Source organism: the organism of the source record quoted next, unplaced genomic scaffold (genome assembly GCF_019419815.1).
Source record: "Pyrus x bretschneideri cultivar Hongxiangsu unplaced genomic scaffold, Pyrus_bretschneideri_v1 Contig30, whole genome shotgun sequence".
NCBI lineage: Eukaryota > Viridiplantae > Streptophyta > Magnoliopsida > Rosales > Rosaceae > Pyrus > Pyrus x bretschneideri.
In genome coordinates, this window is record NW_025999613.1 from 659,137 (window position 1) to 684,760 (window position 25,624).

Below are 25,624 nucleotides of genomic sequence, written 5' to 3' on the forward strand. Positions count from 1 at the left end.
ACATGTTTACAATTATTCTCAGTCTAAGGAATTGTTTATTCTATTTTTTCTTTAGGGATAAAAATGTTGTATGCCCAAAAGTGTTTGAAGATTATTGATTTGATAATATGTTGGTTTTAACCTTGTCATGGCATGCATTTGATAATTAGTTGGCATTAATTTCATCATGTCATTTTAAGAATGCTTTTGCTCTAAGTTCTCATTTTATTTGGTGGCTAGCAAATGTGCTTTGTGTTTAACCATAGTCATCCCATTTGCTAAGACATTGAGCAACTATATCACACATTCTAGCCTCATTCACATTTGCATTACACATGTTAGGTATGCAGCAAGTTTTGTAACTGTCATGGTACCAGTTGCTGTTAGTTTGTTCAAGTTTTGTAACTATCTTCCATTCATAATTTGTACAAGTTTTGTAACTTAGGAATGTATTTGGAACTTTGTTTACAATTTTATTTATTTATTTCCTATTTAATCATTAAGACCTTCAAGGATTTTTCATGACAAACGTGAGTTTTCTCTCAATTATTCTTAGTGGATTCTAGGGTTTGCTAATGGATTCTACCTTGAGGTTATCTTTCGATTTCCCTTCAATATATTTGTTGCATAATGTATGTCATTGTAGATTGGTCAATTTGTATGTTTGTTTTTACGAATAAACTTGCTCCTTGCAATACTCTTTTTTATTCCTATCTCATGTTTTCATTCACCTTATATGTGTGAAATGAAATGCATATAATAAGATGATATCTAAACAGATTCATGATTGTTTTTTTCTTTTTCGAACTTTGTCTACAATTGCTGAACAAAACTTGATTCATATGTGGAGATGTGGGTTGTCTGCCCCTCCCTTTGTCCAAGTCATGAATATGATACATAAGTACACACACACGTATATTCATCCTACCTTCAGCTAGAATAAGTACATGCTTGCCCTCTTCCATCATTCATCGATTCCTTACAAGTTGCATTGTCTTGCAAACTGTTTTGTCCTTTTAAATTTTCTTTTTCATGTTTATCATATATGTTTGCATAAGGCATGTAAATTGATTATAGATATAGGCATGTGGGATACTATAAATGCTCCTATAGTGCATGAATACATAGTTTGTGGTTGTATGGGTAATTTGATAATTCGATTCCTTCTTTAATGGTATTACTGAAATTAAAGATATATCTTATTTTGCTTCAAGGTTAGGATATTTTTTAGTATATCCAAACTATATTGAAGTAGTAGAATGTAACTTTTTTATTAATTGTTTTTGTAGATGTCGAACTTAATATCAAACCGGCAGGCAGCTAGTAGGGGTAGTCAGACACCTTCTCCAGAAGATAGTGTTGTTGCCACCTCCACACCTGATATGGGCACGACGGGTGTCCCTCCGGTCATGCCTTTGGGGCTAACGGTGTCTACAGCTCCTGCATCATCGACTTCTTTAGTGACGCATCCTGTACCTTAGCTCGGCGGACTCATCGACGGGCCCAGAGTTCTGAGGAGGCTCAGCAGTCTGGTTAGGCTTCCTCTGTCCATAGAGAAGGGTCCCATACAGGTAAGCTTGCTTTGTCCATTGATAAGCTTGCTTCTGGTTTCATGATGGTCAAAGCAACATTGACATTAGTCTGTAGGCATGCTTGAACCTTCAAAACTGTCACATTCCCATTAATTAGAACGAACTTACTAAGAACTTCACTTTGAGTGCTTTGCCTCTATTGTTGTCAGTTCTTGTAATCCCACAAACATATGTTTGCTATATTAGTAGAATCACTACTGTAAACAATTTAAGTTGGCACACTTGTCCTTGGAAGCCAAAACTTGTTGCAAACTCGTAGTGTGAAGTCGTATCAACAAGTTGTAAATTTTGTTTTAACATCCCCAATTGGTATAAATTGTTTGAATTGTTGGGTGGATGTGTTATTTTTGTTGTTATATTGTCAACAGGTTTTAGGAAATGTTATAGTTTTAGGGGAGGTTCTGCCGAATATTCAGTAGAAAATAGAATTCATCTAATATTTACTTTGTTTGTTTGGTAGTTCAAAAATAAAAAAACGAAGGGCCCTTGCAGACTACTTAAGATGTCACAGACCACTCGCATCATGACCGAGAAGATTACCATTACATGGGATCCTCGACATCGTGCGGCTACAACAAAGGAGCAGCACAGTGCATTGGCCACCGACATTGGCTCAATTATCAAGAACCATTGCCCCCTCATGTGGGAGTCATGGAAAGCTGTCCCACTTGAAGTCAAGGAAGTCGTTCTTCATGAATTATCGATAAGTATTTTCAACCTTAAATACTAAATTTTTATTAAAGTATACAAAGATTTTAAATTTTAACTACTATTTATTTGTTGAGCTTTGTAGCATCACTATAAGCTCTCCAACCTCGATGCCAATCAAATGCAGTACATTAACGACCTTTGCTCCGATAGGTTCACTCAATTGAAGAGCAACCTCCACAAGCATTATGAGCTATATGACGGTCTAAAGGTCGCTCTAGCAGTTGTGTGCCCAATAGAGTTGGTGGATTGCCGAGATGAATGGGGCTCTATAGCCATTTTCAAGACGAGAAATACCTCGTACGTATAAAATTTTCATTTTTTCATTCATTTGTTATAAATATCTAAACTAACACATTTTTTTTAATTCAAAGGAAAAAAGTGAACGCAAACTCGATTAATCGGTTGAAGAAAAAACTTCTTCATCGATTTGGCTCACGACGCTTCTCTTATAGGTTGAAGGATCGACGTAAGGTAACCGTATATTTATTTTAAGTTTTCAATCTTTTTACTCTTTATTACACAATTGGTAATCTATGTTAACACTTCTTAAATTTTTTCAGGGGGTGTAAGTTTCCTGAAATTGACATGTTCAAGGAGGTGTACGTTTGGCCCGGGGATAAGCTGACGGAGCAGCTTCATGTAAGTTATTTCAATTTTTTAATATTCAATTAGTATTAATATTAATTACATCTATATTCAAATTAATTAATTAATTTCATTTTTCTAGTCCACCATGGTGGAGAAGGGCTAGACCATTCTAGAGGAGGTGGCTTCCCATCTTCCCCTAGAGACCCCAATCAAGGAGGTGTTTCCCCCTAAGGATGCTGGTTTTCAGATCATGACAAACACACTCGATCAGACCCTTGGTCATCGGCCTAGGAATGTTCACCGGGGGCATGGGAAAGCCCGCCTTCAGGACCATCTGCCTCATCCTCTAGGCAAAGAACAGAAGAGGTCGAAACGCTAACATTTGAAGTGGTAGACCTAAAGGAGTGGATTGCCGCCCAACAGTCTCAGATTGCGGCCCAAAACAATTGGATGAACCAAATTCGTCACGCACTTCAAATCTCTAGCATTCAAATGTAGTTTGTTTAACTTTTTTTTTTTTTTTTCAAGAGTGGCCATTGGAATTTCTGCTCTTATCTTAATATTCACTCATCAGATGGATGTTATTTATTGGAATATAGTAAACTTTTCATAATAAATGTGCTACGAATAGCATCATTATTTTCTTACAAATTATTGTTCGATGAAACAAGATAAGCTACAGATTACTATGTTTAAAAAAATAAAAATTTAAAAAAATTGTAGCTATTGTGCTTTAAAAATAATCAGTTGTAAAATAAAATAAATGAGCTTCTAATAAATTGTATTTTAAAAGTGTTTGGAGTATGAAAAGTTGTGTGAAAATGTTTGGTAAATCTTAATGTAAAAGTGATATAATTGTATATAATAATAAAAAGTAAGGGTGGTGATGACGACAGCGATGTCTTGGGCAGTGCTGGTAGCACCAATGGGGGGGGGGGGGGGGAGGTCCGTGGGTAGTACCAATAGTGGGATGTGGTGGTGGCGGTTGTGGTCGTGGTGACAGTGGAGCCAATGAAGTCGGTGGTGGCAGTTGTGGTTGTGGTGGTAGTGGTGGGGTTGTGGTTAAGGCAGTGGTGGTATAAGGTTAAAATTTGTGTAGAATGATAAATAATGTCATTTAAAAAAATAATAATAATGAAGAGATTACATGAAATGAAAATATTCATTAAAGGCTCAACTCAGCTTTTTACGAAGGATGAATATTGATAAATTTTTCACTAAAATGATTTACATTAGACAAACTCATGAACTACTTTGCTGATTTTTATTGTCAATAACTAAAGTTGAGAGTTAAGATAATCTCAAGAATCATTTTGGATAAAAAGTCCTCTCTTTTTTCAAAATTATTTAGGTCTAATGGGAAGTGAACACGCAGTACACGCAAACACGATACGTCCCGAAGTCATCAAACAAGAAAATTAAGCCACTGCTCGCAACTTGCAGCAGCACTGTGATACGTATACACGCGCCTTCCAGGCAACAGGCATGGGCGTTCGAGTATCAATCATACAAAAGATCTCCATAAAGTAACAAGAGACTGATGGACGACAGAAAAGAATTAGCATGCAGAAAGAGAGATAGTCTTATCACTAATTCATCGGTCAACAAAAAAGGCAATAAAACTTGTATTTTAATTGCTTTAAAGAGCATCTCTTCAAGTGATATGGCTATTAGCAACTGGCTAATATGACGTTAAGCGGAGGGAAGATAGCTCGAGAATATTGGCTACTTGTAATTTGGACCACCATCACTGATTCACTGTATATGACCACCGTTAGGATCATATCATTTCATTGTTACGAAATTCTACTTTTGGCTTTTATTATATAGCATATAGGGTCATCCTTTTCCTACCAAACTACCAGCTACCTAGGAAGTTAGGAATTTAGTTCGAAATATCGCTCTTGGTTTTGGGTTTTTTGGACTATATTTACGTGTATCACGCGGGATTGGAAGGACCAAAGGACGCTCGCTGGGATTTGAGAAACTCTAGTTTGAACTGGTCTTTGTTCTTATCTAATAATATGTACCACTATACTACTATATATAATAATGAATGATGATAAATTGTTATGAATGTAGTAAGATCTTTTCTTTGTTTGGATAATTTAAGATCGATAACAGCGGGTAATAATAAAACGGCTAAGCAATACAATGTCCTTGTATTGTATTGTATGAATGATGATATATATATATATATATATATATATATATATATATATATACATATATTATCATTATTAAGGTTTTTTTTTGGGATACTTTGGATGCAGTCCTTAGTTATGAATATTTTTTTATTGAAACCTTGTTGGTTTTTAATTTTTGATCGAGGTCCCTGAAATTAATGTGATAATTTATTTCTATGTACGTTACTATATTGTTTAAAATTAAAAATTAGAAATTTTAGTTGTTTAATTATATAAATAAGATTTTAAATAAAAAAACCAAAATTTGTGGGATTAAAAATATTAAAATATAAATATACTATTGTGTGTGTGTGTATATATATAAACATGGGTACATTCAACAAAATTAACCAAAAACATTATTGTATCAAAACATGGGTACATTCTTCAAAATCACGAAAAAAGAAAAAGATATTAGGTTTAATAACATTAGTAAATTTCTTCGATTAAACTTGACATTGATACATTTTAAAATCAAACAAAAAAGAATGTACCCATATAAGTTTAAAAATGGATTAGAAAAAAATTGAATAGATTATATATATAAAAAAAAGGAATTGTTATTAGCACTCTAAAAATCTCATTATACACTCCAAACTTTCTATATTAGGAAAGAAAAATTACATTTGTGAGGAGTGTAGAATAAGTTTTTGGAGTGCCAATAACACCTCCCAAAAAAAAGGGTACATTTTACATATAACAAATTGGTATATTTAAGAATGAGTACATTTTAAGATTAAAAAGTTTTACATGAATGGGTACATATAATTAGCATGGGTACATTTAGCAAAATAAAAAGTACAAATAAAAAAATATATATGGGTACAAATACAAATAAACTTTAAAAAATATGGGCACAAAAAGAAATTAATATATGGGTACAAATTAAAACTGAAAAGAAAATTGGTACAAATTAAAAAAGAATTACAAATTAAAAATGGGTACAAACTAAAGCTAAAAATATATGATAAAAATTTAGTCATAAATATAAATATACTAATTGTAACATTTTAACATTAAATGAATATATTTTATTATTGAAATAATTAATGATGTTATTATTAAGGATAATATTGTAAATTCATCTTCAAGGGATAATACTTAGAGGCTAAGGAAAACTATTAGTTTGTTATGGTTAGTTTTCTCTTAGTTAGAAAGTGTTGTGATTTGTTTGGCTCACAACTTGTATATATACTCATATTATAAACTTATTCATTTGTGAAATGAAAATATAATTTCCAAACATGGTATCACCCGCCTAAGTCTCACGACCTTTTCGATCCCAAATCTTCCCCCTTCTCTGCTCTTCTCTCTTTCCTCTTCCCTCTTCACTTTTCTTGCCGATCGATTTTCTTCGATCTTGCTCGTCTCTGATCTTGCGATTATCTACTCTTAATCATCTTTCTCTCTGATTTTTGTATCCCTAATCATGGCGTTAGATTCCTCCTCGGCCTCAGAATCTCAAACATTTACATTAATTGTATCGTCAAACCCTAATTCTTCGATTACGGTCCAAAACATTGGATCTATGGTTCCGATTAAGCTCACCACTACCAATTACCTGACCTGGAGTGCTCTCTTCGCTCCAATTTTTCGTCGTTACAATCTCACCGGGCTGATTGATGGATCTATGGTGTCACCGCCTCAATTTCTCACTGATTCCTCCAGCACTCGCAATCTCAATCCGGCGTATGTTGCCTGGTATGAGAATGATCAAAACATCTTCATCTGGGTCAACTCTACTCTTTCTGAATCCTTAATCCCCTACACTGTTGGAGTTTCCTTGGCTCGCAAACTCTGGGCCAAATTGGAGTCACGTCTTGCCGCTGCCTCACATTCTCACATTCATGAACTCCGATCTCGCCTTCGGAGTCTTACTAAAGGCAATCTCACTGCTGCACAATATCTTCAACGCACTGAGGAAATTGCAGATGCTCTTGCCAATGCTGGTGCTCCAGTTGACGATTCTGAATTAATTTCTGTGATTCTTCATGGCTTACCCCCTGAGTTTGATTCGTTTGTGGATGATATTCAATTTCGTCTCAGTTCTACAACTATTGATGAGTTACATGGTTTGCTTCTCAGCAAAGAGATTCAACTGACCAATCGCAAGCAAAGTACACATGTGTCTTCCTTTCAGGCTTACAACACCTCCACTGGTCTTCTACCTTTGCCTATCAATTCTATCTCTCAATGTCATGTTGCTCAGTTTTCATCCTCTTTCAACAATCCAAGTCGTGGACTGGATCGCAATTTTAATCGGAGTAATCATCATAATCGAGGTAATTTCAGGCAATCTAATACTCAAAGGTTCCCCCACTTTAATCGAGGCAATAATCAGCGGTCCAATCGTGGTGCTCGCCCTGGTTTTTCATCCAACCGAGAACTCTCTTGTCAAATCTATCATCAATCTGACCATGAAGCTTGCAACTGTCCTCATCGCATGGATCCTCACTATAATCACAAGTCCTCTCAATCGGCTTTGGCTGCTAGCACTTCCAATCCTTCTTCTACGTGGATTGTCGACTCCGATGCCACCTCTCACATGACCAATAACTATGCCACCCTTCAGAATCCTGAAGCTTACAAAGGCCCTGAACAAGTGTATATTGGTGATGGCAAAGGTTTGCCTATCACTCATTCTGGCTCTTTTCTTCTTACTGCTTCACCTAGTAATTTTGCACTCAAATCTGTGTTATATGTGCCTGCTCTGAAACACAATCTTCTATCTGCACATCAATTTTTACTTGATAATCAAGTCTTCATGCATCTTTATCCCTCTCACTTCATTGTGAAGGATCTTTTTTCGGGGAGGATGCATATTAAAGGTCCTGTGCAACATGGTTTCTAACAATTTCCTCTGCATTTTCGTACTTCTGACAAGCGTCTGGCTCTCACTGCTGCTCCAAAAGCTTCCAGAAATCTATGGCATGGACGATTGGGTCATCCTTCTGTCACCATTCTCAATAAGCTCGCTCCTACCTCTAGTATTTCTATGCTACAGAATAAGAGTACCTCTCTTTGCTCATCTTATGTATTAGGCAAATGTTCTAGGTTGCCATTTGTATCTACCATTAGTATTACAACGAAACCACTAGAACTCATTCATACAGATGTTTGGGGTCCCTCTCCTATTACTTCTAAGGAAGGTTTCAGGTACTATGTCATATTTGTGGATGACTTTACCAGATACTGTTGGTTCTACCCTCTACGATATAAATCTGATGTACTATCTTGTTTCATGCAATACAAGTCTTTGGTTGAAAATGTTCTGTGCACAAAAATTATTGACTTGCGATCTGATTCTGGTGGTGAATTCATGAGCAATTCATTTTCCAATTTCCTGGCCCAGCATGGTATTCAACGTCAGTTGTTCTGTCCCCACACTCCTGAACAAAACAGATGTGCAGAACGCAAGCATCGCCATCTTGTGGAAACTGCAAGGACTCTCTTGGCAGCTTCTAAAGTTCCTCATCTATATTAGGTTGAAGCATTTGCAACTGCAATCTATCTCATCAATAGGTTGCCTACTCTATCTCGCTCTTCACCTTGGGAGTCTCTTTTTCAGAAGGCACCTAGTTACAGTACACTAAAAGTCTTTGGCTGCTTATGCTTCCCATGGTTGAAGCCTTATATTTCTTCCAGCTGGATGCTAAAAGCAAGCATTGTGTCTTTCTGGGGTACAGTCTCAACCATAAAGGATACAAATGCCTTGATCCTGTCACAGGGAGACTTTACATCTCTCGGCATATGTTATTTGATGAGACCATTTTTCCATTCCATATTCTCCCTGCTACTCCTATCTCTTTCCAACCTCCATCTAACATCTCAACCCCTTCCATATCATCCTCTCTCACTTTGACCTCAATCCCTCCAATTTCCTCTCAACCTGCACCTTCCCATCAACCTGTCCTATCCCATCCACCTGCACCTACACATCAACCTGTCCTATCCCCTCCACCTGTTCCTCACCCCGCCTCTTTCCCAGATTCCCCACCCACTGCCTCTTCCCCAACCCCTTTGAATACTCACCTTATGCAAACCCGCTCAAAGTCTGGTATATACAGGCCTCGAGCCTTCACTGTCACTAAACATCCACTTCCCTCTCATTTGTTACCAGATTATCTTCCCACCACTTATCTCCAAGCATCCAAACATCAACATTGGCGCAATGCAATGCAGGAAGAATTTACTGCTCTCTTACACACTCATACCTGGTCTCTTGTTCCTTCACATCCATCTCAAAACATTGTTGATTGCAAATGGGTTTTCTGGATTAAATGGAAACCTGATGGATCTATTGATCGTTATAAGGCCCGACTTGTTGCCAAGGGCTTTCATCAACAAGAAGGCCTTGACTACACTGAGACTTTTAGCCCTATGGCTAAACCTGTGACAATTCGTATTCTCCTCACTTTAGCTGCTCAATTTGACTGGTTCTTGAATCAACTTGATGTCAGCAACGCTTTCTTGCATGGTACTCTTTCTGAATCAGTTTTTATGCAGCAACCTCCTGGATTTACATATCTCACTCACCCGAATCATGTTTGCCAGCTCCATAAATCCTTATATGGCCTGAAACAAGCTCCTCGAGCCTGGTATGATAAACTGCATGCTGCCCTTCATTCTCTTGGCTTTGTTGGCTCTCAAAGTGACCACTCACTCTTTGTCAAAACGGATCCTTCTTTAATATTTATCCTTGTCTATGTGGATGATATTCTGGTTACTGGTCCTTCATCTGTTGCTTGTCAAACTGTGATTCAACAACTCAGTGCTATGTTTCCCATCAAGGATCTTGGAGCTTTACACTATTTTCTTGGCATTGAGGTCAAGCATTCTTCTACTGGTATTTTCTTATCTCAAACCAAATACATCCTTGATTTGCTTACTAAAGCAAACATGGCTGGTGCGAAGCCCTGTGGTACACCCCTTAGCACCTCCAAACTTGATCATGACTCTCCTCTTCTTGAGAATGTTACCCAGTATCACTCCTTGGTCGGTGCTCTTCAATACTTAACCTGGACAAGGCCCGATCTCAGTTTTGCTGTCAATCTTGTCTATCAGTTCATGCATACTCCAAGAGTGTCTCACTTTCAAGCTGTCAAGAGCATCCTGCGTTGTCTTAAGGGCACTATTGATCTTGGCCTTTGGTTTACTAAATCCTCTTCTCCTCCATCTCTCACAGCCTTCTCAGATGCTGACTGGGCAGGTTGTTCGTTAGATAGGCGCTCTACTGGAGGTTATTGCATCTATCTGGGACACTCCCTTATCAGTTGGAGTGCTAAAAAGCAACTCACTGTTGCTCGTTCCTCCACTGAGGCAGAATATCGATCCCTTGCCAATACTGCTTCTGAAATCACTTGGATTTGTAAACTGCTCACTGATATTGGGTATAGTTTACCTTACTGTCCTCAACTTTGGTGTGACCATGTCTCTGCTATGTCTCTTGATAAGAATCATGTTTTCCATGCTCGGACCAACCATGTCGAGCTTGATTATCACTACATCCGTGAAAAGGTCCTGGCACAACAAGTCTCTCTTCATTTCATCTGCTCACAAGACCAAGTGGCTGATATATGTACCAAGTCTCTGTCCAAGCCCAGATTTCTATTCCTCCGTGACAAACTTCCACTTCGATCTCTCAAGTTTCGTTTGATGGGGGATATTAAGGATAATATTGTAAATTCATCTTCAAGGGATAATACTTAGAGGCTAAGGAAAACTGTTAGTTTGTTATGGTTAGTTTTCTCTTAGTTAGAAACTGTTGTGATTTGTTTGGCTCACAACTTGTATATATACTCATATTGTAATCTTATTCATTTGTGAAATGAAAATATATTTTCCAAACAGTTATAATACCCAAGGACCTTGATCAAAAATTGAAAATGAATAGGATTTTAATCAATGAAGTAGCAAAAGGAAGGATGATAACCTAATTTCTCCTTTTTTTTTTTTTTTATCTACACTTATTGAAACATCCAAGCATTATTGAATACATCTACATATTAATGAATATACTTTACATCTACTTTTTAATTACAACTTATCAAAATACATCCCACACCCTTTCTTATATTGTCCTTACACTCCTCACTCTTTACATTCACCGTACATTGTTTATTTACACACCACATCAACCTTGCCTAATCCCTATTTGTCCGTCTGTTTCAAAACAAAAATAATAATAAAATTTAAAGAAAAATCCATAATATGGAGAACTACAAGTCGAAGAACTCCAGTCAATGAACATCATTCCTCACATATAAAACCGGAAGAGCTGAAAAGGGAATGAAGTATAGAAATTTCGACTTTACTGATAAAATTAGTTTGTAAGTAAAGAGTCTTTCCCGACGAAAAAATTCATCGGCCATTTCACCTTTCTAGACGATTTTTTATATTTCATCAGCTCAGTTTTAAGGCGACAAATCTCAACCATCAAACTGTACCGTCACCATGATAACTTTCGACAAAATAATTTGTCGACAAAGGTATTTGTCAGTAGAGGGGTGTTTCAAGCCTACAAAATGCATCATTTTGTCAACAAGAGATGTTGCCGACAAAGATATTTCGTCAAGACAGTTGTCCTCTACCGACAAAATTAACTTCGTCGGCTGAGACTTTTAATTTATAGAAAATAATAATAAATTGAAAAATACAAAAATTGTTACAAAAATAATGCTTCACTGATAGGTAATGAAAAAAATGTATAAGTACAATGGTTATACAAAAGTATTCTATTATACAATACAATTATCCTATCCTACTCTCATTCCTCGATAATATCCTGCAAAAGTTATACAAGTGATAATTATTATACATGACAACATAAGAAAAAACATGCTTAGCATGAAGAAAATGCATTAAATAGATTTGACACAAGAAGCTGTTAAAAATTAAAAAATGGGGAAGGACTGCAATAACACCATAATTTACAATAAACAATGACAGCCCAACCATTTTGTCAACCATAAACCGTGAAAGTTTGCAGCAATAAAGTACAAACTAAAAGTGAATGATTAGATTTTGACTTTTTTTTTAAGTACTGCTGATGCCCAATATTAAAAAGGAAAATTTAAATGACTGAATATAGAAATGTTCAAGACACTGAGCATGAATGAATTATATCAAAGCCATTAGGCCGAAACGAATAAAATTAGTATAAAAACAAGACCGTACTCGTCCCGAAAGAAAATGCTAAATGTAAAGAGAAGAAAAGGACCCACACAAAAACACTCAGAAAGAAATACAATTTAAACAACGATGAAGATATTGGAGGGGGACTCGAGTCTCTGTGCCCACTGATCTATGCATCCTCTTACTTCCCCTGCCTTCTTCTTCCTCTTCCTCATCTCCCTCCACATTCACCATCCACTCTTCCTTTCCCTCTCATAGAAGCAGCAAAAGAGAGGCTATGTTGTAGTTGTTTAAAGGATATTGCACCCCATGAATAACTGTTGAACCTATCTATGACCTCTACAAGATGGGAGTAGCCTAGGTTCATAGCCACATTACTCGATCTTCGCCCTTATCAAGACAGTCTCGGCGAAGTATACCAACCCCATCTGCAACGCATCATCCTCATTTCTGCATTCTTTAAAAGCCCTTTCAAGCTTAACAAAAGTCACCGAAATCTTTTTGCTCATTTTCTTGAAGACGGTCTTCACTTTACCTTTGCCCTTCCTACACTTACCCTTGCTACTCTCTCCAACGAAACCAAATTTCTCATGATCATGCTAAATCAAAAGCCTAATGTCGGAAGGCTCAACCTGGTAGGAGCATATTTATGCAACTTTGCTAGTCTATTTCCTTGCATTTACTTGGTTAGTTTCTATTTATTATAGTGATTTAAGCTATTTTCGTGTGTTTGTAGGTCCAATTGACTAAAGTGGCAAGAAAGTGCAATTTGGAGCATTTTGGGCTTGGAATGGATAGCACATGCATGGAGCAAGGTGGATGGACGAAATTGAAGTTCAAGAAAGGCTACGAATCTACTAAAGAGATGGAAGAAATTAATTCAAGACTTGGAAGAAAAGGAATCAGCTACAAAGAAGGAAACATGAGTCAAACTTCCTTATGTTGACTTAGTCAATCCCAATCTTTTCCTACTTAAATTCCAGTTGTTGGGGGGTTCCCAATTAATTTAGGACACTTAAATATAAGTTCTAGAAGCCCTAATCCTAGTCAAAGAGGGATGCCGCACCTTTACCTTCTTTTCCCTTTCCCTTGCCATGCAAGGCATCACCTTTCCTAGTTCCCATTCCTTGCCGCACCGTTCATTCCCTTTTCTCTCTTGGATTTTGATTTAATTACCCTTTTTCCTTGAGGATTTAGAGTCCAAATCTTTCCTAAAACATTTAGTTAATGCCATGCATTTTTCCTAAACTATATACACAATCTGCCGCACAAAAAGGGAGAGATCCATTCACAACCATTCATTCATCCATCTTTCACCACCATCTAACCTATCCATCCATCCATCCTTCACCAAATTTCATACACAACCACCTTGTGCCGCAGCAAAGAAGAAGGAGAGAGGATAGCTTGGAGTCGTGCCTGCCATTCAAGATTGTTGGATTGTTGGAGCATTTCTAGGTGTATTCAATCTTTTGTTTTCAATGTTTAATTAAGTTTTCTTCGTTTTGCTATGAACATGAGGAGCTAAACTCATTTTGGCTAGAGGAGACATTGAAACCATGATTATATTTGCAATATTAGAATTGATTACTTCCAGTTGTGATTTCATAAACCATGAATGCAATTTGCTTAACTGCTTGATTGATAACTTATTCTTGTATGTTGATTGAGGGTGCACACTTAGTTTGCATGCATGAATTTGATGCTAGAATATAAGAGAGTTTCACATAATCGTTATGAACTTATATTCATAAGTAGTGGAGGTAGCTAGTCACAATCGTGTTAAGTAAATTTCTGGCAGGAGTATCATGCTGTTCATAGTTATGAATGTCTTGTCAATGCTTATGATTTTCACAAAGCTTAATGATCTTTGATTGTATCTCTATTATGTTGTTCATGTAGAGAACTATTGAAGAATAATTTGGTTGCTGATGCGTATTCCATCCAATTCAATGACGTAAGGAAAATCTGAAGGTTAATTAGTGCTATTCACGGTTAATCTGGGGTGTTGAGATTCATGGTTTATTGAAAAAGCAACTGGAAATCAATTTGTATGCAAGTGTGTCATGTGTAGAGAAGGACCCTCTAGCTAGCTGATCACCCATAAATTCACCTAATTTCGTCCAAAGTTGTTTAAGTCTTTAAATCTATTTGTTTTACTTTAAGTTCGTCAAAATCAATCCCCCCCCCCTTTTAATATTTCGTGTTTACTTAGTTAGAACCTGTTTATATTTGTTTCCTTTAGTTGTTTTGAGTCAAAGTTAAGTTAGAATTCGTCTAAAGTCCTAGTGTCTGTTTTGAGTCTTTTTTATTGTTTTGTGTTGTTTTGAGTCTTTTTAGTTTGTTTTGAGTTCTTTGAGTCTAATTAAGTGTTCTTAAGCCTAGTTTTGTGTTTTTAAGTCAGTTTAGAGTAGATTAGCAATCCCTCCTAATCCCGGACCTAGAACGATCCCTACTTACATATTTACTACAATTGTTAATAAAAGGGTTTATTTGAGTGCTAGTTGATATCACATCAAATTTTTGGCGCCATTGCCGAGGATTAGCAACTTTGCTAATCCCCCGTTGTTTCTTTTTGTTTCTTTTTCGTGTCTTTTAATCTTAGTTTTTGACTTTGTTTTGTTTTCTTGTTTTTAGGTACTAGTTTATGACTCAAAGCTCTCAACCTGTTTGTGCAAATATCTTAGACTTGGATGATGATTTTGAACGGACTTTGAGAAGGAAGAAGATCAACAAGAATTTAATCCACCTAGCCCTGAACCTGAGCTTGAAGAACAAGAACTAGAAGAGGAAGAGGAGGTTATGGCAAGGGAATTAGAGAAGAATAAGATATGGTAGCAGATAATCGAACAATCAAGGAACTTTCAACCTTGAGATTGGACAATGTCGTAACCCTATGCATTCAATATCCTAGGGCAGCTCAAGACAAGACCGATGAGTTCGAATTGAAGTCTAGCTTGCTACATCACATTCCAAAGTACCATGGGCTGTCCATGGAGGATCCAAACAAGCATTTAAAGAAATTTGAAGTAGTATGCTCGAGTATGACACCCATTAATGTGGATGGGAATATTTTGAAGATGAAAGCTTTTCCATTCTCTCTTTTGGAAAAGGCTAAAGATTGGCTCTATGAATTAGCACCTGGAACTGTCACATCTTGGGAAAGCATGAAGAGAGCATTCTTAGCAAAATTCTTCCCCACTTTAAGAGTCATTCTTTTGAGGAAGATGATTAGTGGCATTCAACAAAACTAAGGAGAGTCATTTCCAGCATATTATGAGCGTTTCAAGACTCTTGTTGCATCATGCCCTCAACATCAAATGAAAGAAGAGCTTCTAATTCAATATTTCTACGAAGGACTTCTTCTAATTGAGAGACAAATGCTAGATGCATCAGCGGGAGAAGCTTTGGTTGACAAAACACCAATTGATGCCAAGACTTTAATTGCAAACCGAGCCTTGAATGCACAACAATACAAATGAGTTGGACAAAGGGACACCCCACGGCAACAACCACAAGTGAATGAGGTAAGTGCAATTTCTGAAATTCAATCTCAATTGGCTAATCTCACTGTTCTTATGTCATAGGTTGTTGATGGATCCAAAATGAAAAAAGCAAGTGTATGTGACGTGTGCACTATGCAAGGACACCCCTTTGAGCAATATCCTCAATTGATAGAGAATGGAGGATGGGAAAGTGCCCATGCTGTAGGCTTTCAAGGTCAAACTCAGCCAAAATATGATCCATACGCCAACACTTACAATCCAGGATGGAGAGATCATCCAAACATGAAGTGGAGGGAGCCTTAACAACCTCAACAACAAGGAGGATTTCGTCCACCACCCCCTGGGATATTTCAAAGGCATTCACACCAATGCAACCTCAACCACCTCCGGTTTAACCAAATTCAGGTATGTCTTTGGATAATGATAAAGTTATTCAATTACTCACCTCTTTGATGCAGGGAGTACAAAATCAAGCCAAAGAGATGCAAAATCAAGCTAAAAAGGTGGATGAATTGAAGAAGCAAATGGGGCAGATCGTGGAGTTCATGGGTCAGTTTAAAGAACAAGGCAAACTGCCTAGTTCAACCATTGTGAATCCACGAGGAGGATTTGAAACCGCCAATGCTATCACATTAAAAAGTGGCAAGGAAGTTGGAACCACCCCACAACCACCCAAATCAAGCCAAAAGAAGGATGAAAAGCTGCTGCACAAAGAAGAGGAGAAAGGCAAGGCCACAGCAAGGGTGGAGCAACCCTTGCCGCATCCACTATTTGTTACAACGAAACTCATAATGAGGTGAAAATCCTTCTTCGTAAACTAGGTCCCTTCACAGCCTATCAAATACATGAGTCCCTCTAGGTCTTTCACCCCTTTATTATCCACTCTACGAAACGACAATTCATGCACCAATTAGCCACTGAAGGCCAATCTATCGACATGCTCTAAGTGTCCAAAGCATGATGCCCTAAAGGTAGCAAGTTGTGCGTCATTAAACTTTTGACGCATGACTCCTAGCACATGACTTGGTTGAGAAGGGTTGTTAACCTTCCCTTATACGGTTCTTCCTCTTTTGTTGCTACTTGAAACCGCCCTAAGTTGCCATCTCCTGTACATAACAATACAAGTGTTCAACATAATCAAATTCTACAATATATACTCTAAACATAGCCAAGTTCAACATTGTATACTCTTAACACGACCTGTCAACAAGTTTGTATAACAATACATCTACCGTAAACAAAGCATCAGGACTTAAGCAATATCAAGTTAATTCAGAAAATTAACAAAGTTTTCATGAACACAAATTGTTCCCAACTCAACAATAGAACTTCAACAAAACAAAAGTGAACGACCTAGCCCTTGTACACAACCTGTCAACAACATTTCATAAGCCCGCATCCAACCCAAAAATTCCACAAATATCCACCAATTTCAACTAATTTCATCAACGAACATGCATAATGAACCTTAAACACTAGATTAATTAATCAAATTTACAGAAACAACAAATTTATATCTAAGGTTCCAAATTTCCAAACTCACCAAATTTCAAATTTACCTTGGGGTATGAAGTATGAGGAGTACTGAGGAAGTAATGTGTCACGCCCTAGACCCGGGGTCGGAGGAAAAATAACTCTGAATCCGAATCCAAAATGTGAGTTAAAAGCTCAAAAATAAAAAGGAAATTGACACGGGTTGAAAAAACAAACTCCTCTTATAAAAATAACTCCAAAATCCTTACACGGTGTACAAAAATATTAAATTAAAATCCTTAAACTTCTCCTCAATCCCAACCTTAGCTCTTCTAACACCTATCATGCCAAATAACTCATCTGTAAAATAATAGGTGAGGGGTGAGCAACAACCACCGTCGCTCAATGAGTAGAATATGTAATATGCTAGTCAAGTTTGCCATTTTAATCACACTATAAAATAGAATAATAATATCAATGCTTTAGCCACATAATTCCGTATCACATCATCACTTTATGTGTCCATTATATCCTTCATAAATTGTAACTCACCACGTGACCCCTAATGGCCATCTGCCCTATTGTCCCCGTATGCAGTTTACATTTATCCCTCAGATTAATGCAACACTAAAGTTCTCATGCTCCATGAACATTTCCAAATAATCCACATATCACGATATATAATAACTCCAAAACATTTCAACAAATCCAAAATGTTTGACTTGAAATAGATAGAGATTTATAAATAGATAAAACCCACAATAGTTCGTGGTTTTCATTTATCGAAATAAGAACTTTTAAACACATTACATAAACCACTCACCTTGATAATCCAAGCTTTGGCAAGAGAACTATATACCGATTCCCACATAACCAACCCTAGCTAACTCCTTTTATTTCTTTTTCTCTCTAACAATTTGCATGCATTGCATGCAAACTCTAACATTCCTCAGTGTACTCACGTTTGAAAAAATGATACGGCACTACTCTTATTTATAGTAGGAAAATTTGGCTCCAACACTTAGGGACCAAGGAAAATATACAATAAAATATATGAAGTCCTATCCGTAATCTCTTACGTGTGTATGAAGGTATACTTTCCTCGCGATACCTATTGTAGTATCAAGATCTTAGTCACTAGTTATGCAAGGTGTCAACCCAGTAAAGGATTAATGATACGGTGCAGCAACCTAAGGTTATTTGAAGCCACGTCCAAATTATAGCTTGGAACACTCAGCAACTAGATTGCTTATTCGCTCCTAATACATCACATTACCTCATATTGCATGGCCTTGTTAAGCCACCTCCTGTAACCTACATGGCTGCTAAAGAAAAAGATAATAATTTAAAATGGGACATATTATGTGATAATTGATCGGTACCTGCATAACGTCTAACTATAGTTCATTCTAATAACTCTAAATAATATATAAAATTATGGGATCTCACACAATGACTCTGAACCCAACTCAATCAATCAGGCACCGCATCCTTTATGTGAAACCAACTGGACAACCTCAAATAAACTTGCCTGATTTTTCTAAACTTTTGTGTGGAACTGCAGTGTGGTCAGAGACAACAAGCACAACACAATTACGACATGGTTTCGAACGACAAGGAAATTTTCAAATGGGAACAAAGTTTTCGACGAGAAAGAATTTGAAATGGCTCACAGGAGATGGGAGTATTGCGTTAAAGTAACTGTTGTCGGGGAGAGCGAGAGTTTAAATTCCAAAATTTCAAAACAGTTGCAGGTACCGTTTTTAATTAATGAGGGTCATTTGGGACACGATTTCACCCTAAGCTCATTTTGATGGATTTGTTTTCAGCCGTTCAGATTTGATCCAACGGATCTAATTCAGTCCACACCTAAAATCCACAACGTATGGTCCACACCTAAAGTCCGTAAAGTGTAGTCCGCGTCTTAGTAAACGCGATCAAACCTATTTTCTTTTTCAAAATGAGAGCAGTGAAACAGCCCGGAAACGCTACCACAAAACAAAAAGATCTTTAGCCCAATGACACCCCATCAATATCTATCGAGCGCGCCAATAATTCAAATATCTGTGAAAGATCAAAGAGGGCACCTGCTTCCCCAAATTCCAAAAAAATGGAAGACGATTGCAAATCCTCCTTGAATTTCTTCTCCGATCAACAGCTCTGCTACGCCGACATCCTCGCTCCGCCGGAGGCCATTGCCAGAATCCAAGTCGCCGTCCTCAACTTCCTCCGAATCCTCACCTCTCCGGCTCCCGCAATCTCCGACCTTCCTCTCGTAATCACCTATCTCAACTCCTCATTTCAATTTTCCGCAGCTTCAATTCGCATTTTCTCCCCTGCCAAACAGAAAATAACTCAAAAATTGAAAATCCACAGGTCACCAGAAAATCAAGCAACCGCCGCTTCAATCAAGGCCTGCTCACTCAGACTTCGTGGATTTTCCTGACGAACGCTCTCTGCACCAGGTCTCTCTCACGGCCGAACGCCGCCAGAGCTTTTATTAGAGGTTAATATATTGATTGATTTACAAATCAATTATATTTATTTGTGTATATTTAAGCTTTTTTGTGTTTGGATTTGTAATGTAGAATTTACTGTGACAGTATGGAAGTTGATGGCGATGTGCTCTCGGATTTTGGGGCTGGATAAGAAGGTCACGCAGAGGGAGCTCTTCTACAAGTTGCTCTGCGATTCACCGGATTATTTCTCGTCTCAGTCGCAGGTGAATCGGACTATCCAAGGTGAACCCCTTCACCAGTATCGACTTCAATTTTGTTTCAGTCTTTCAGTACTTTCCTCAAACACATGGAACGCTGAAAATTGAACTTATACGAGTGCAGATGTGGTGGCATTGCTGCGCTGCAGCCGTTACAGTCTCGGGATCATGGCATCTAGCCGAGGGCTTGTTGCTGGTCGCTTGCAGTTGCAGGTGAATCCACATTGCAATCTGTAAATGTTTACATGTCTGTGGAGAAATCGACTCTATTAACTCTTAATTAATTAGTAGATTAATCATGCAACAGGAGCCAAACCAAGAGGTTGTGGACTGTGCTGCCTGTCGGTTTTCGGGGCATAATATCTCTGGGGACTTGAATTCCTTGGAGAAGTTGATGATGAAAACGGATGCGAGGTACATCATTGTGGTGGAGAAGGTACTTTTCTATTGACTTTCTCCGATTTCGACTACGATTGTGATTGTTCCTCCCCAGCTTCTAAATTTTGCAATAGTTTTTCGCTTACTGGGATATTTTTAGCATGCAATTTTCCAGCGGTTGGTCGAGGACCGCGTGTTCAACCAAATTCCCAGCATTCTGATCACTGCCAGAGGGTACCCGGATATAGCAACAAGGTAAATTTCTACTTCCTGAAAGCAAATACCCAGAACTCAAGGCTTATAGCTTAAGCGGTTAAAAGATTTTCCCAAAGTGCTCGTCATTCAAGTACTTCGGCTGCAATTAAATTCGACTCCCTCTCCCCAATATCGCTTTCCTTTTTGTTTGAAATACCCAGTATCGCTTTTATGAACTAAGTAGGCCGTTGACACTGTTGAATGCAGGATTCTTCTTCACCGGATGAGCAGAGCATTTCCCGACTTGCCAATTTTAGCACTGGTTGATTGGTATGGATGCCCTTTTCTCCGTGTCACACTCCAGTTTTTAACATTTCGAGTTCTCGGCTTTGATGTGCTGGATATTTACTGAAGGAACCCAGCTGGGCTAGCTATTTTATGCACATTCAAGTTTGGAAGCATAGGGATGGGCCTGGAGGCTTACAGATATGGTAATCTTGTTCCTGTTTACCTGCTGCTGAATAACAATTTGTTCTTACGTAGAAAGAAACTTACAAGGTCGATCGGTTTATGGCGTGTTTTAGCTTGCAACGTGAAGTGGTTGGGGCTGCGAGGCGAAGACCTAGAGCTCATACCCGAACAAGCTTTAGTTCCATTGAAACCAAAGGACCTCCAGATTGCTAAGAGCTTGATCTCATCCAAGATCTTGCAGGTTAACTGTTTATCCTGCATCGCATAGAACTGTATTTTTACGTTACTGAATGATTCAAGTTTTTCGGTACTTCGCTGAAATAGGTTCCGAAAATATCTGGATTGCAGGAGAATTACAGGGCAGAGCTGACATTAATGGTTGAGAGTGGTCAGAGGGCAGAAATTGAAGCTCTGTATTCTCAAGGTTACGATAACCTGGGTAAGTTCATCGCAAGAAAAATTGTGCAAGCCAACTACATCTGAACAGAAGAAAACCCAGAATCATCACTGTTACTCGAGCTTCTAGCCATGTGAAGTGTAGGCTTTGGTTGCATTGTCGCCTTGAGATGGCGACAAAAGAACGCAAATGACGAAACCAAAGCGCTCATAGAAAACTGAAGTGCATCTTCTAATTTCAATCAACAGTCATAACAATGTGAAAACAACTCTAGAAATAATGTATAAAATAGTCTTATCCTCTCACCGAAATAGAATCAACAGAACTAAAAATGACACTTTGATTTTCTTTCAACTGATTACTGCAACAGTACTAAGGGCGATCGTTATATGATATTGGTTATAAACTCGACTTATCTGCAATGTGCAGATCATGATGCTTAAGTCTCAAAATCGGCTAAGGAAAAGAATGACCTCTCAATATTTCTAACAAAATCTTCAGCCCCTCCTCGATGTGAGACTCACATTTTTCCCTTCCACCACAAAAGTTTTGCTGCCTTCCAGCTGCACACACAACCCACAAGTTCATGGCTTGCGTAGACAAGACGATATGAAAAATAAACTGGAAAAAAGAAAGACTCCAATTTCGGAAAGAGCACGCGTCCTTGCTTTACTGGTGACTAAGCACCCCCTCAATAACAATGAGATAAACCTAACTTTACGAAGGTCTCAGTGCTCTAATAAAAGCATTATATGCCTCGTTTGCTGATTTGTATTGGATTGGACTAGCCACTGTATTTAATGTATGTTGAAGCAAAATATGGATGTCAACTTTAAAATCTTGTCCGAGTTTACTTCCATCTCTAATCCATCTTCTACTTTCAATTTGGACAAGATTTGGAAGACGACATCCATTTCTTGCTTCAAGATGCATTGACTCTAGTCAATTACCCAATCCAATTCAATCCAATACTAACCACCAAATGAGGCCATTCTTAGCTCAAACAATTAAAATAGAGGCCATATTGTGAGAATTTGGTAATGCAACATGGTTCAGATTAAGACAATTCATTTTGCACTAGGATGAGAATAGTGCTTAAAAATTTTTGAGTGACGTACCTTTTGTCTCAAGTAAGCAAGAGCATCTCTCTTTGAAGAAAAGTCGGAGAAAACAGAAGATGAATGTTCATCAATCAAAGCCTTCATCGTTTTCAGCTTCAATGACTCTCCAGATGCCTGGACAAGGAATAGAATTAGTGCCGGAGAAATTATGAGAATCACAAGTGCAATTTTGGGGGACTCACCTCACGAAGGAGCTGTTTACAGAGCTTTTTCAGCTTCAGTTTTGGTTCGTTGCTACTTCCCGTTTTCAAAGATTCATCTCCTTTTTGTTTCACAGAAGAACCAAGATCAGCAGAATCTTCATCATCACTATCATTAAATGAAGTCTTTTTTCCCTCAAAGTAGCAACCAGCTACTTTCTTTTTCCGGTCCTTGATGCCTAGTCCTTGTTTTCCAGTTGTGGATTTATCCTGGAAACATAAGACGCGCACATGGTGATCGTCTAACCGATAATGCAACTCTTTCCAGTAATGCACATTAATGAAGGATCCAACCAGGAAAGTACATACCTGAACAAGATTGTAAAGATTTACTTGATCATCCTCGTGAAACATTTTTCTCTCATTACCATTTTGAGACATTTCTAATTTTCTTCTTTTCATCTCTGCTCCAAGCAAACCTCCGCGAATAAACCCATATTTATGGCCCCACCAATCTAGAGGAATTTCTTTGCATACTTCTCCTGCAACAATGTGATAAGATCATTACACAAAACAATGGTTCAAGCAAGCAACCAAAGAGCACGAGCATGAAAAAAAAGAGTAATTTCATAAAAACTTGTTACAAAAATTTACTTGCTTTTTACACAGAAGAATCTACTTTAAAAAGGAGAACCACATAAAATAAACTAATGATTGAACAGTAGAACGTGATAGTAAATTGTGGCCTTTTCATATGTAAGAAATTTATATCATCACACTTTGGCGAAAAACACTTCAAACTCAAAACTTTAGAGGAAAACCCAACTTACTTTGTAACAACATAAGGAATTTCACAACTATGAATAAATTTGCAGCGTGAAAAGTAGATAGATGAGGGGTTTTTCTACAATTAAATTGATCACTTGAAGTGTTTTTTCTATAAAACTTATAGTTTCTGAGGTGTTCTATCAAATTTACCTTTAAATTGTAGGCGCCCAACAAAATATTTATTATGGGGTCACCTTGAAGAGCATTCTCATGTCTCAACAAAGGTCTATAGAGTAAGTCTGCCTAATGTAAGAGTTTCAGTGGTGTTGTTTCATCGATAACCCTAAACTTTTCTTTTGTTTGATCGGGCCTCGGGTGTCTCCCTTCCTATTGGGACCCCTTAAACTTTTCATGAGTCAAGACTTAAATACATTAGGGAGCATAAATATGAAGACCTAAGAAGGAATGCAACAAAATTCAGACAGAAAATGTCGACAACCAAGGAAAGTTAACTAAATGTGATGCTAAAAACAAGAATCAGGTATCGGGTCCATTGATCTTAGGAGTCAACTCGTGATTCGAAATACTAAATGGTTAATTTCCTACTATGTACATCTAATCCAGGTTACTACCTTCAGGGAATATAACTTGAATTTCAGATGCCTTGTCTGACCCTACTTCTCCATCCAGATCAAAATTAATCTCTGGAGACGCCGCCCTTCTGACCTGCAGTATGCATTTAAAATCACGGTCAGTAATGACAAAACGCGTGCCAATTGTGAACTCGAAACCGTGCATCCAAATTTCATAAACCACATACGGTTACATGTATACTCATTTTGCAAGATAATAACTTTCAAGGGTTAAATCTTACAAGAATTCCTTCAATATCCTTAGAAGAATAAGCATTGACAAGCTTTCCTCGTTCTCTTTTCTTATATCTGATATCCATAGACAACAGGTAGAAAAGGTTTAGAATCAATAAAACATCTAACGAAAAATCAATAATTTAAAAGATTTAAAAACCAACCTTCCCTGTGGGCGAGTAGCCTTGGCAACAGGTTCCTTAACATCACTAGGCAATTCAGTATCACTTTCCTCTTGAGTGGCGTTCGGCTCAGCAACTATAAGATAAACAAACACAATACTCCTCAAACTACTAAATCATAATTCCTCACATTCCTCATATACAACAAAGTTAATCTCGGCATATACATACCTTCATCGCTGGGTTGCGCTGCTTGCTGCCAATCAAAAGCAAAACAAACAAATAAATACAATACACCACACGTCGGGAAAGCTTTAAGTATGCTTGAAATTGATTGAATTAATACGATAAAAAAAAATGTAAAAAGCTTACAACTTTCAATCTTTTGAGGATACTATCGAATTGGGTCGTATCGAATGCCCATTGGTTAGGCTTCTCCACACCAACACCTATTCAACACAATCATAAAACCAAAGACCTATAATTTTTCTGTTTCCATTCACCAAAAACCAAATAATAAAAAAATGGCATTTCCAAGTTGATTTTTACTTCAAACCAAACAACTAAACAACAAAAAAAACTTGATAAAAATTGAAATTCAAATATATATATATATAAAAGAAGGAGAAATCCAAACCAGTAGTGTCCTGCTTGTTCTTGACTCTGACATAACCTTTGATCCCCTGCTTGTCTTTCCCAAGACCTTCTCCTTCTTCCCATCCCTATATTTACACAAAAAAAAAAAAAAAAAAAACATGAAATAATTTACTTAATTAAAAAGGAGCAATTAAAATGGCAAAAAATTGAAAAGCATGTGGGATTATACAGAAGAGAGGCAGAGGAGCACCATTTGTTTCATAAGGCGGAAAGCGGCGGATTTTCTAGCGACGCCGACGTAACAGAGAGGGGCTTCGGGCGAGGCCATGGTTAGGGTTTTGCTCCTCTGACTCCGGCGACCTCCCAGACACGACCTGCAGCCGTCTCTGTTTTTGTTCCGGAGGTCGAGGAGTAAAGAGAAAAGGAAGCTTCAGAGCGGAGGCTCCAAACCTAATAGCGGGACCGAGGGGCCGTACAGTGTTTGGTACAAGATGCGACGTCGTTTTGGGTCACCGACTTCTTGTTTTTGTGGATTTTTGGAGCTAGTGCTTGCTTTATCCCATTTTTTGTTTGTTCTAATTTTTGCTTACTTCGATTCTTAATTAGCAAACACGCCAGAATGTGACTGAACTTAAATGTAAAAAAGGTGTATTTGAGTCAAAATGGTTAGAATTGAATCAGTTT

The 25,624-nt window shown here is 37.7% G+C and overlaps 2 protein-coding genes across 2 annotated transcripts; one reads left to right on the forward strand and one right to left on the reverse strand.

The window, feature by feature from the left end:
* Positions 1 to 19,214: 19,214 nt before the first annotated feature.
* LOC125479992 (meiotic recombination protein SPO11-2) lies at positions 19,215 to 21,416 on the forward strand. The gene is made up of 10 exons (XM_048590175.1): positions 19,215 to 19,444; positions 19,546 to 19,675; positions 19,773 to 19,910; positions 20,010 to 20,098; positions 20,193 to 20,321; positions 20,424 to 20,518; positions 20,726 to 20,788; positions 20,873 to 20,949; positions 21,043 to 21,170; positions 21,278 to 21,416. The coding sequence occupies exons 1-10, from the start codon at positions 19,280 to 19,282 to the stop codon at positions 21,410 to 21,412; spliced, it is 1,149 nt and encodes a 382-aa protein (XP_048446132.1). The 5' UTR covers positions 19,215 to 19,279; the 3' UTR covers positions 21,413 to 21,416.
* Positions 21,417 to 21,535: 119 nt separating this feature from the next.
* LOC103935790 (G-patch domain-containing protein 1) lies at positions 21,536 to 25,363 on the reverse strand. Its single transcript, XM_048590176.1, has 11 exons — positions 25,191 to 25,363; positions 24,981 to 25,065; positions 24,716 to 24,792; positions 24,575 to 24,599; positions 24,386 to 24,479; positions 24,230 to 24,296; positions 23,988 to 24,081; positions 22,957 to 23,129; positions 22,630 to 22,857; positions 22,445 to 22,561; positions 21,536 to 21,889 (listed from the first exon to the last, which is right to left on the reverse strand). Exons 1-11 carry the CDS (start codon positions 25,266 to 25,268, stop codon positions 21,824 to 21,826), a joined length of 1,104 nt encoding a protein of 367 aa, XP_048446133.1. The 5' UTR covers positions 25,269 to 25,363; the 3' UTR covers positions 21,536 to 21,823.
* Positions 25,364 to 25,624: the final 261 nt, after the last annotated feature.

Bases quoted from the DNA above. Each gene is read 5' to 3' on its own strand.
- LOC103935790 (XM_048590176.1), bottom strand. From the start codon at position 25,268: ATGGCCTCGCCCGAAGCCCCTCTCTGTTACGTCGGCGTCGCTAGAAAA. The intron at 24,297-24,385 runs GTTGGTTTTTAA...TATGGATATCAG, and splicing joins GCTACTCGCCCACAGGGAAG to ATATAAGAAAAGAGAACGAG. The intron at 22,562-22,629 runs GTGAGTCCCCCA...TTCCTTGTCCAG, and splicing joins GTAAACAGCTCCTTCGTGAG to GCATCTGGAGAGTCATTGAA.
- LOC125479992 (XM_048590175.1), top strand. From the start codon at position 19,280: ATGGAAGACGATTGCAAATCCTCCTTGAATTTCTTCTCCGATCAACAG. The intron at 19,445-19,545 runs GTAATCACCTAT...GAAAATCCACAG, and splicing joins CAATCTCCGACCTTCCTCTC to GTCACCAGAAAATCAAGCAA. The intron at 21,171-21,277 runs GTTAACTGTTTA...TCTGGATTGCAG, and splicing joins TCTCATCCAAGATCTTGCAG to GAGAATTACAGGGCAGAGCT.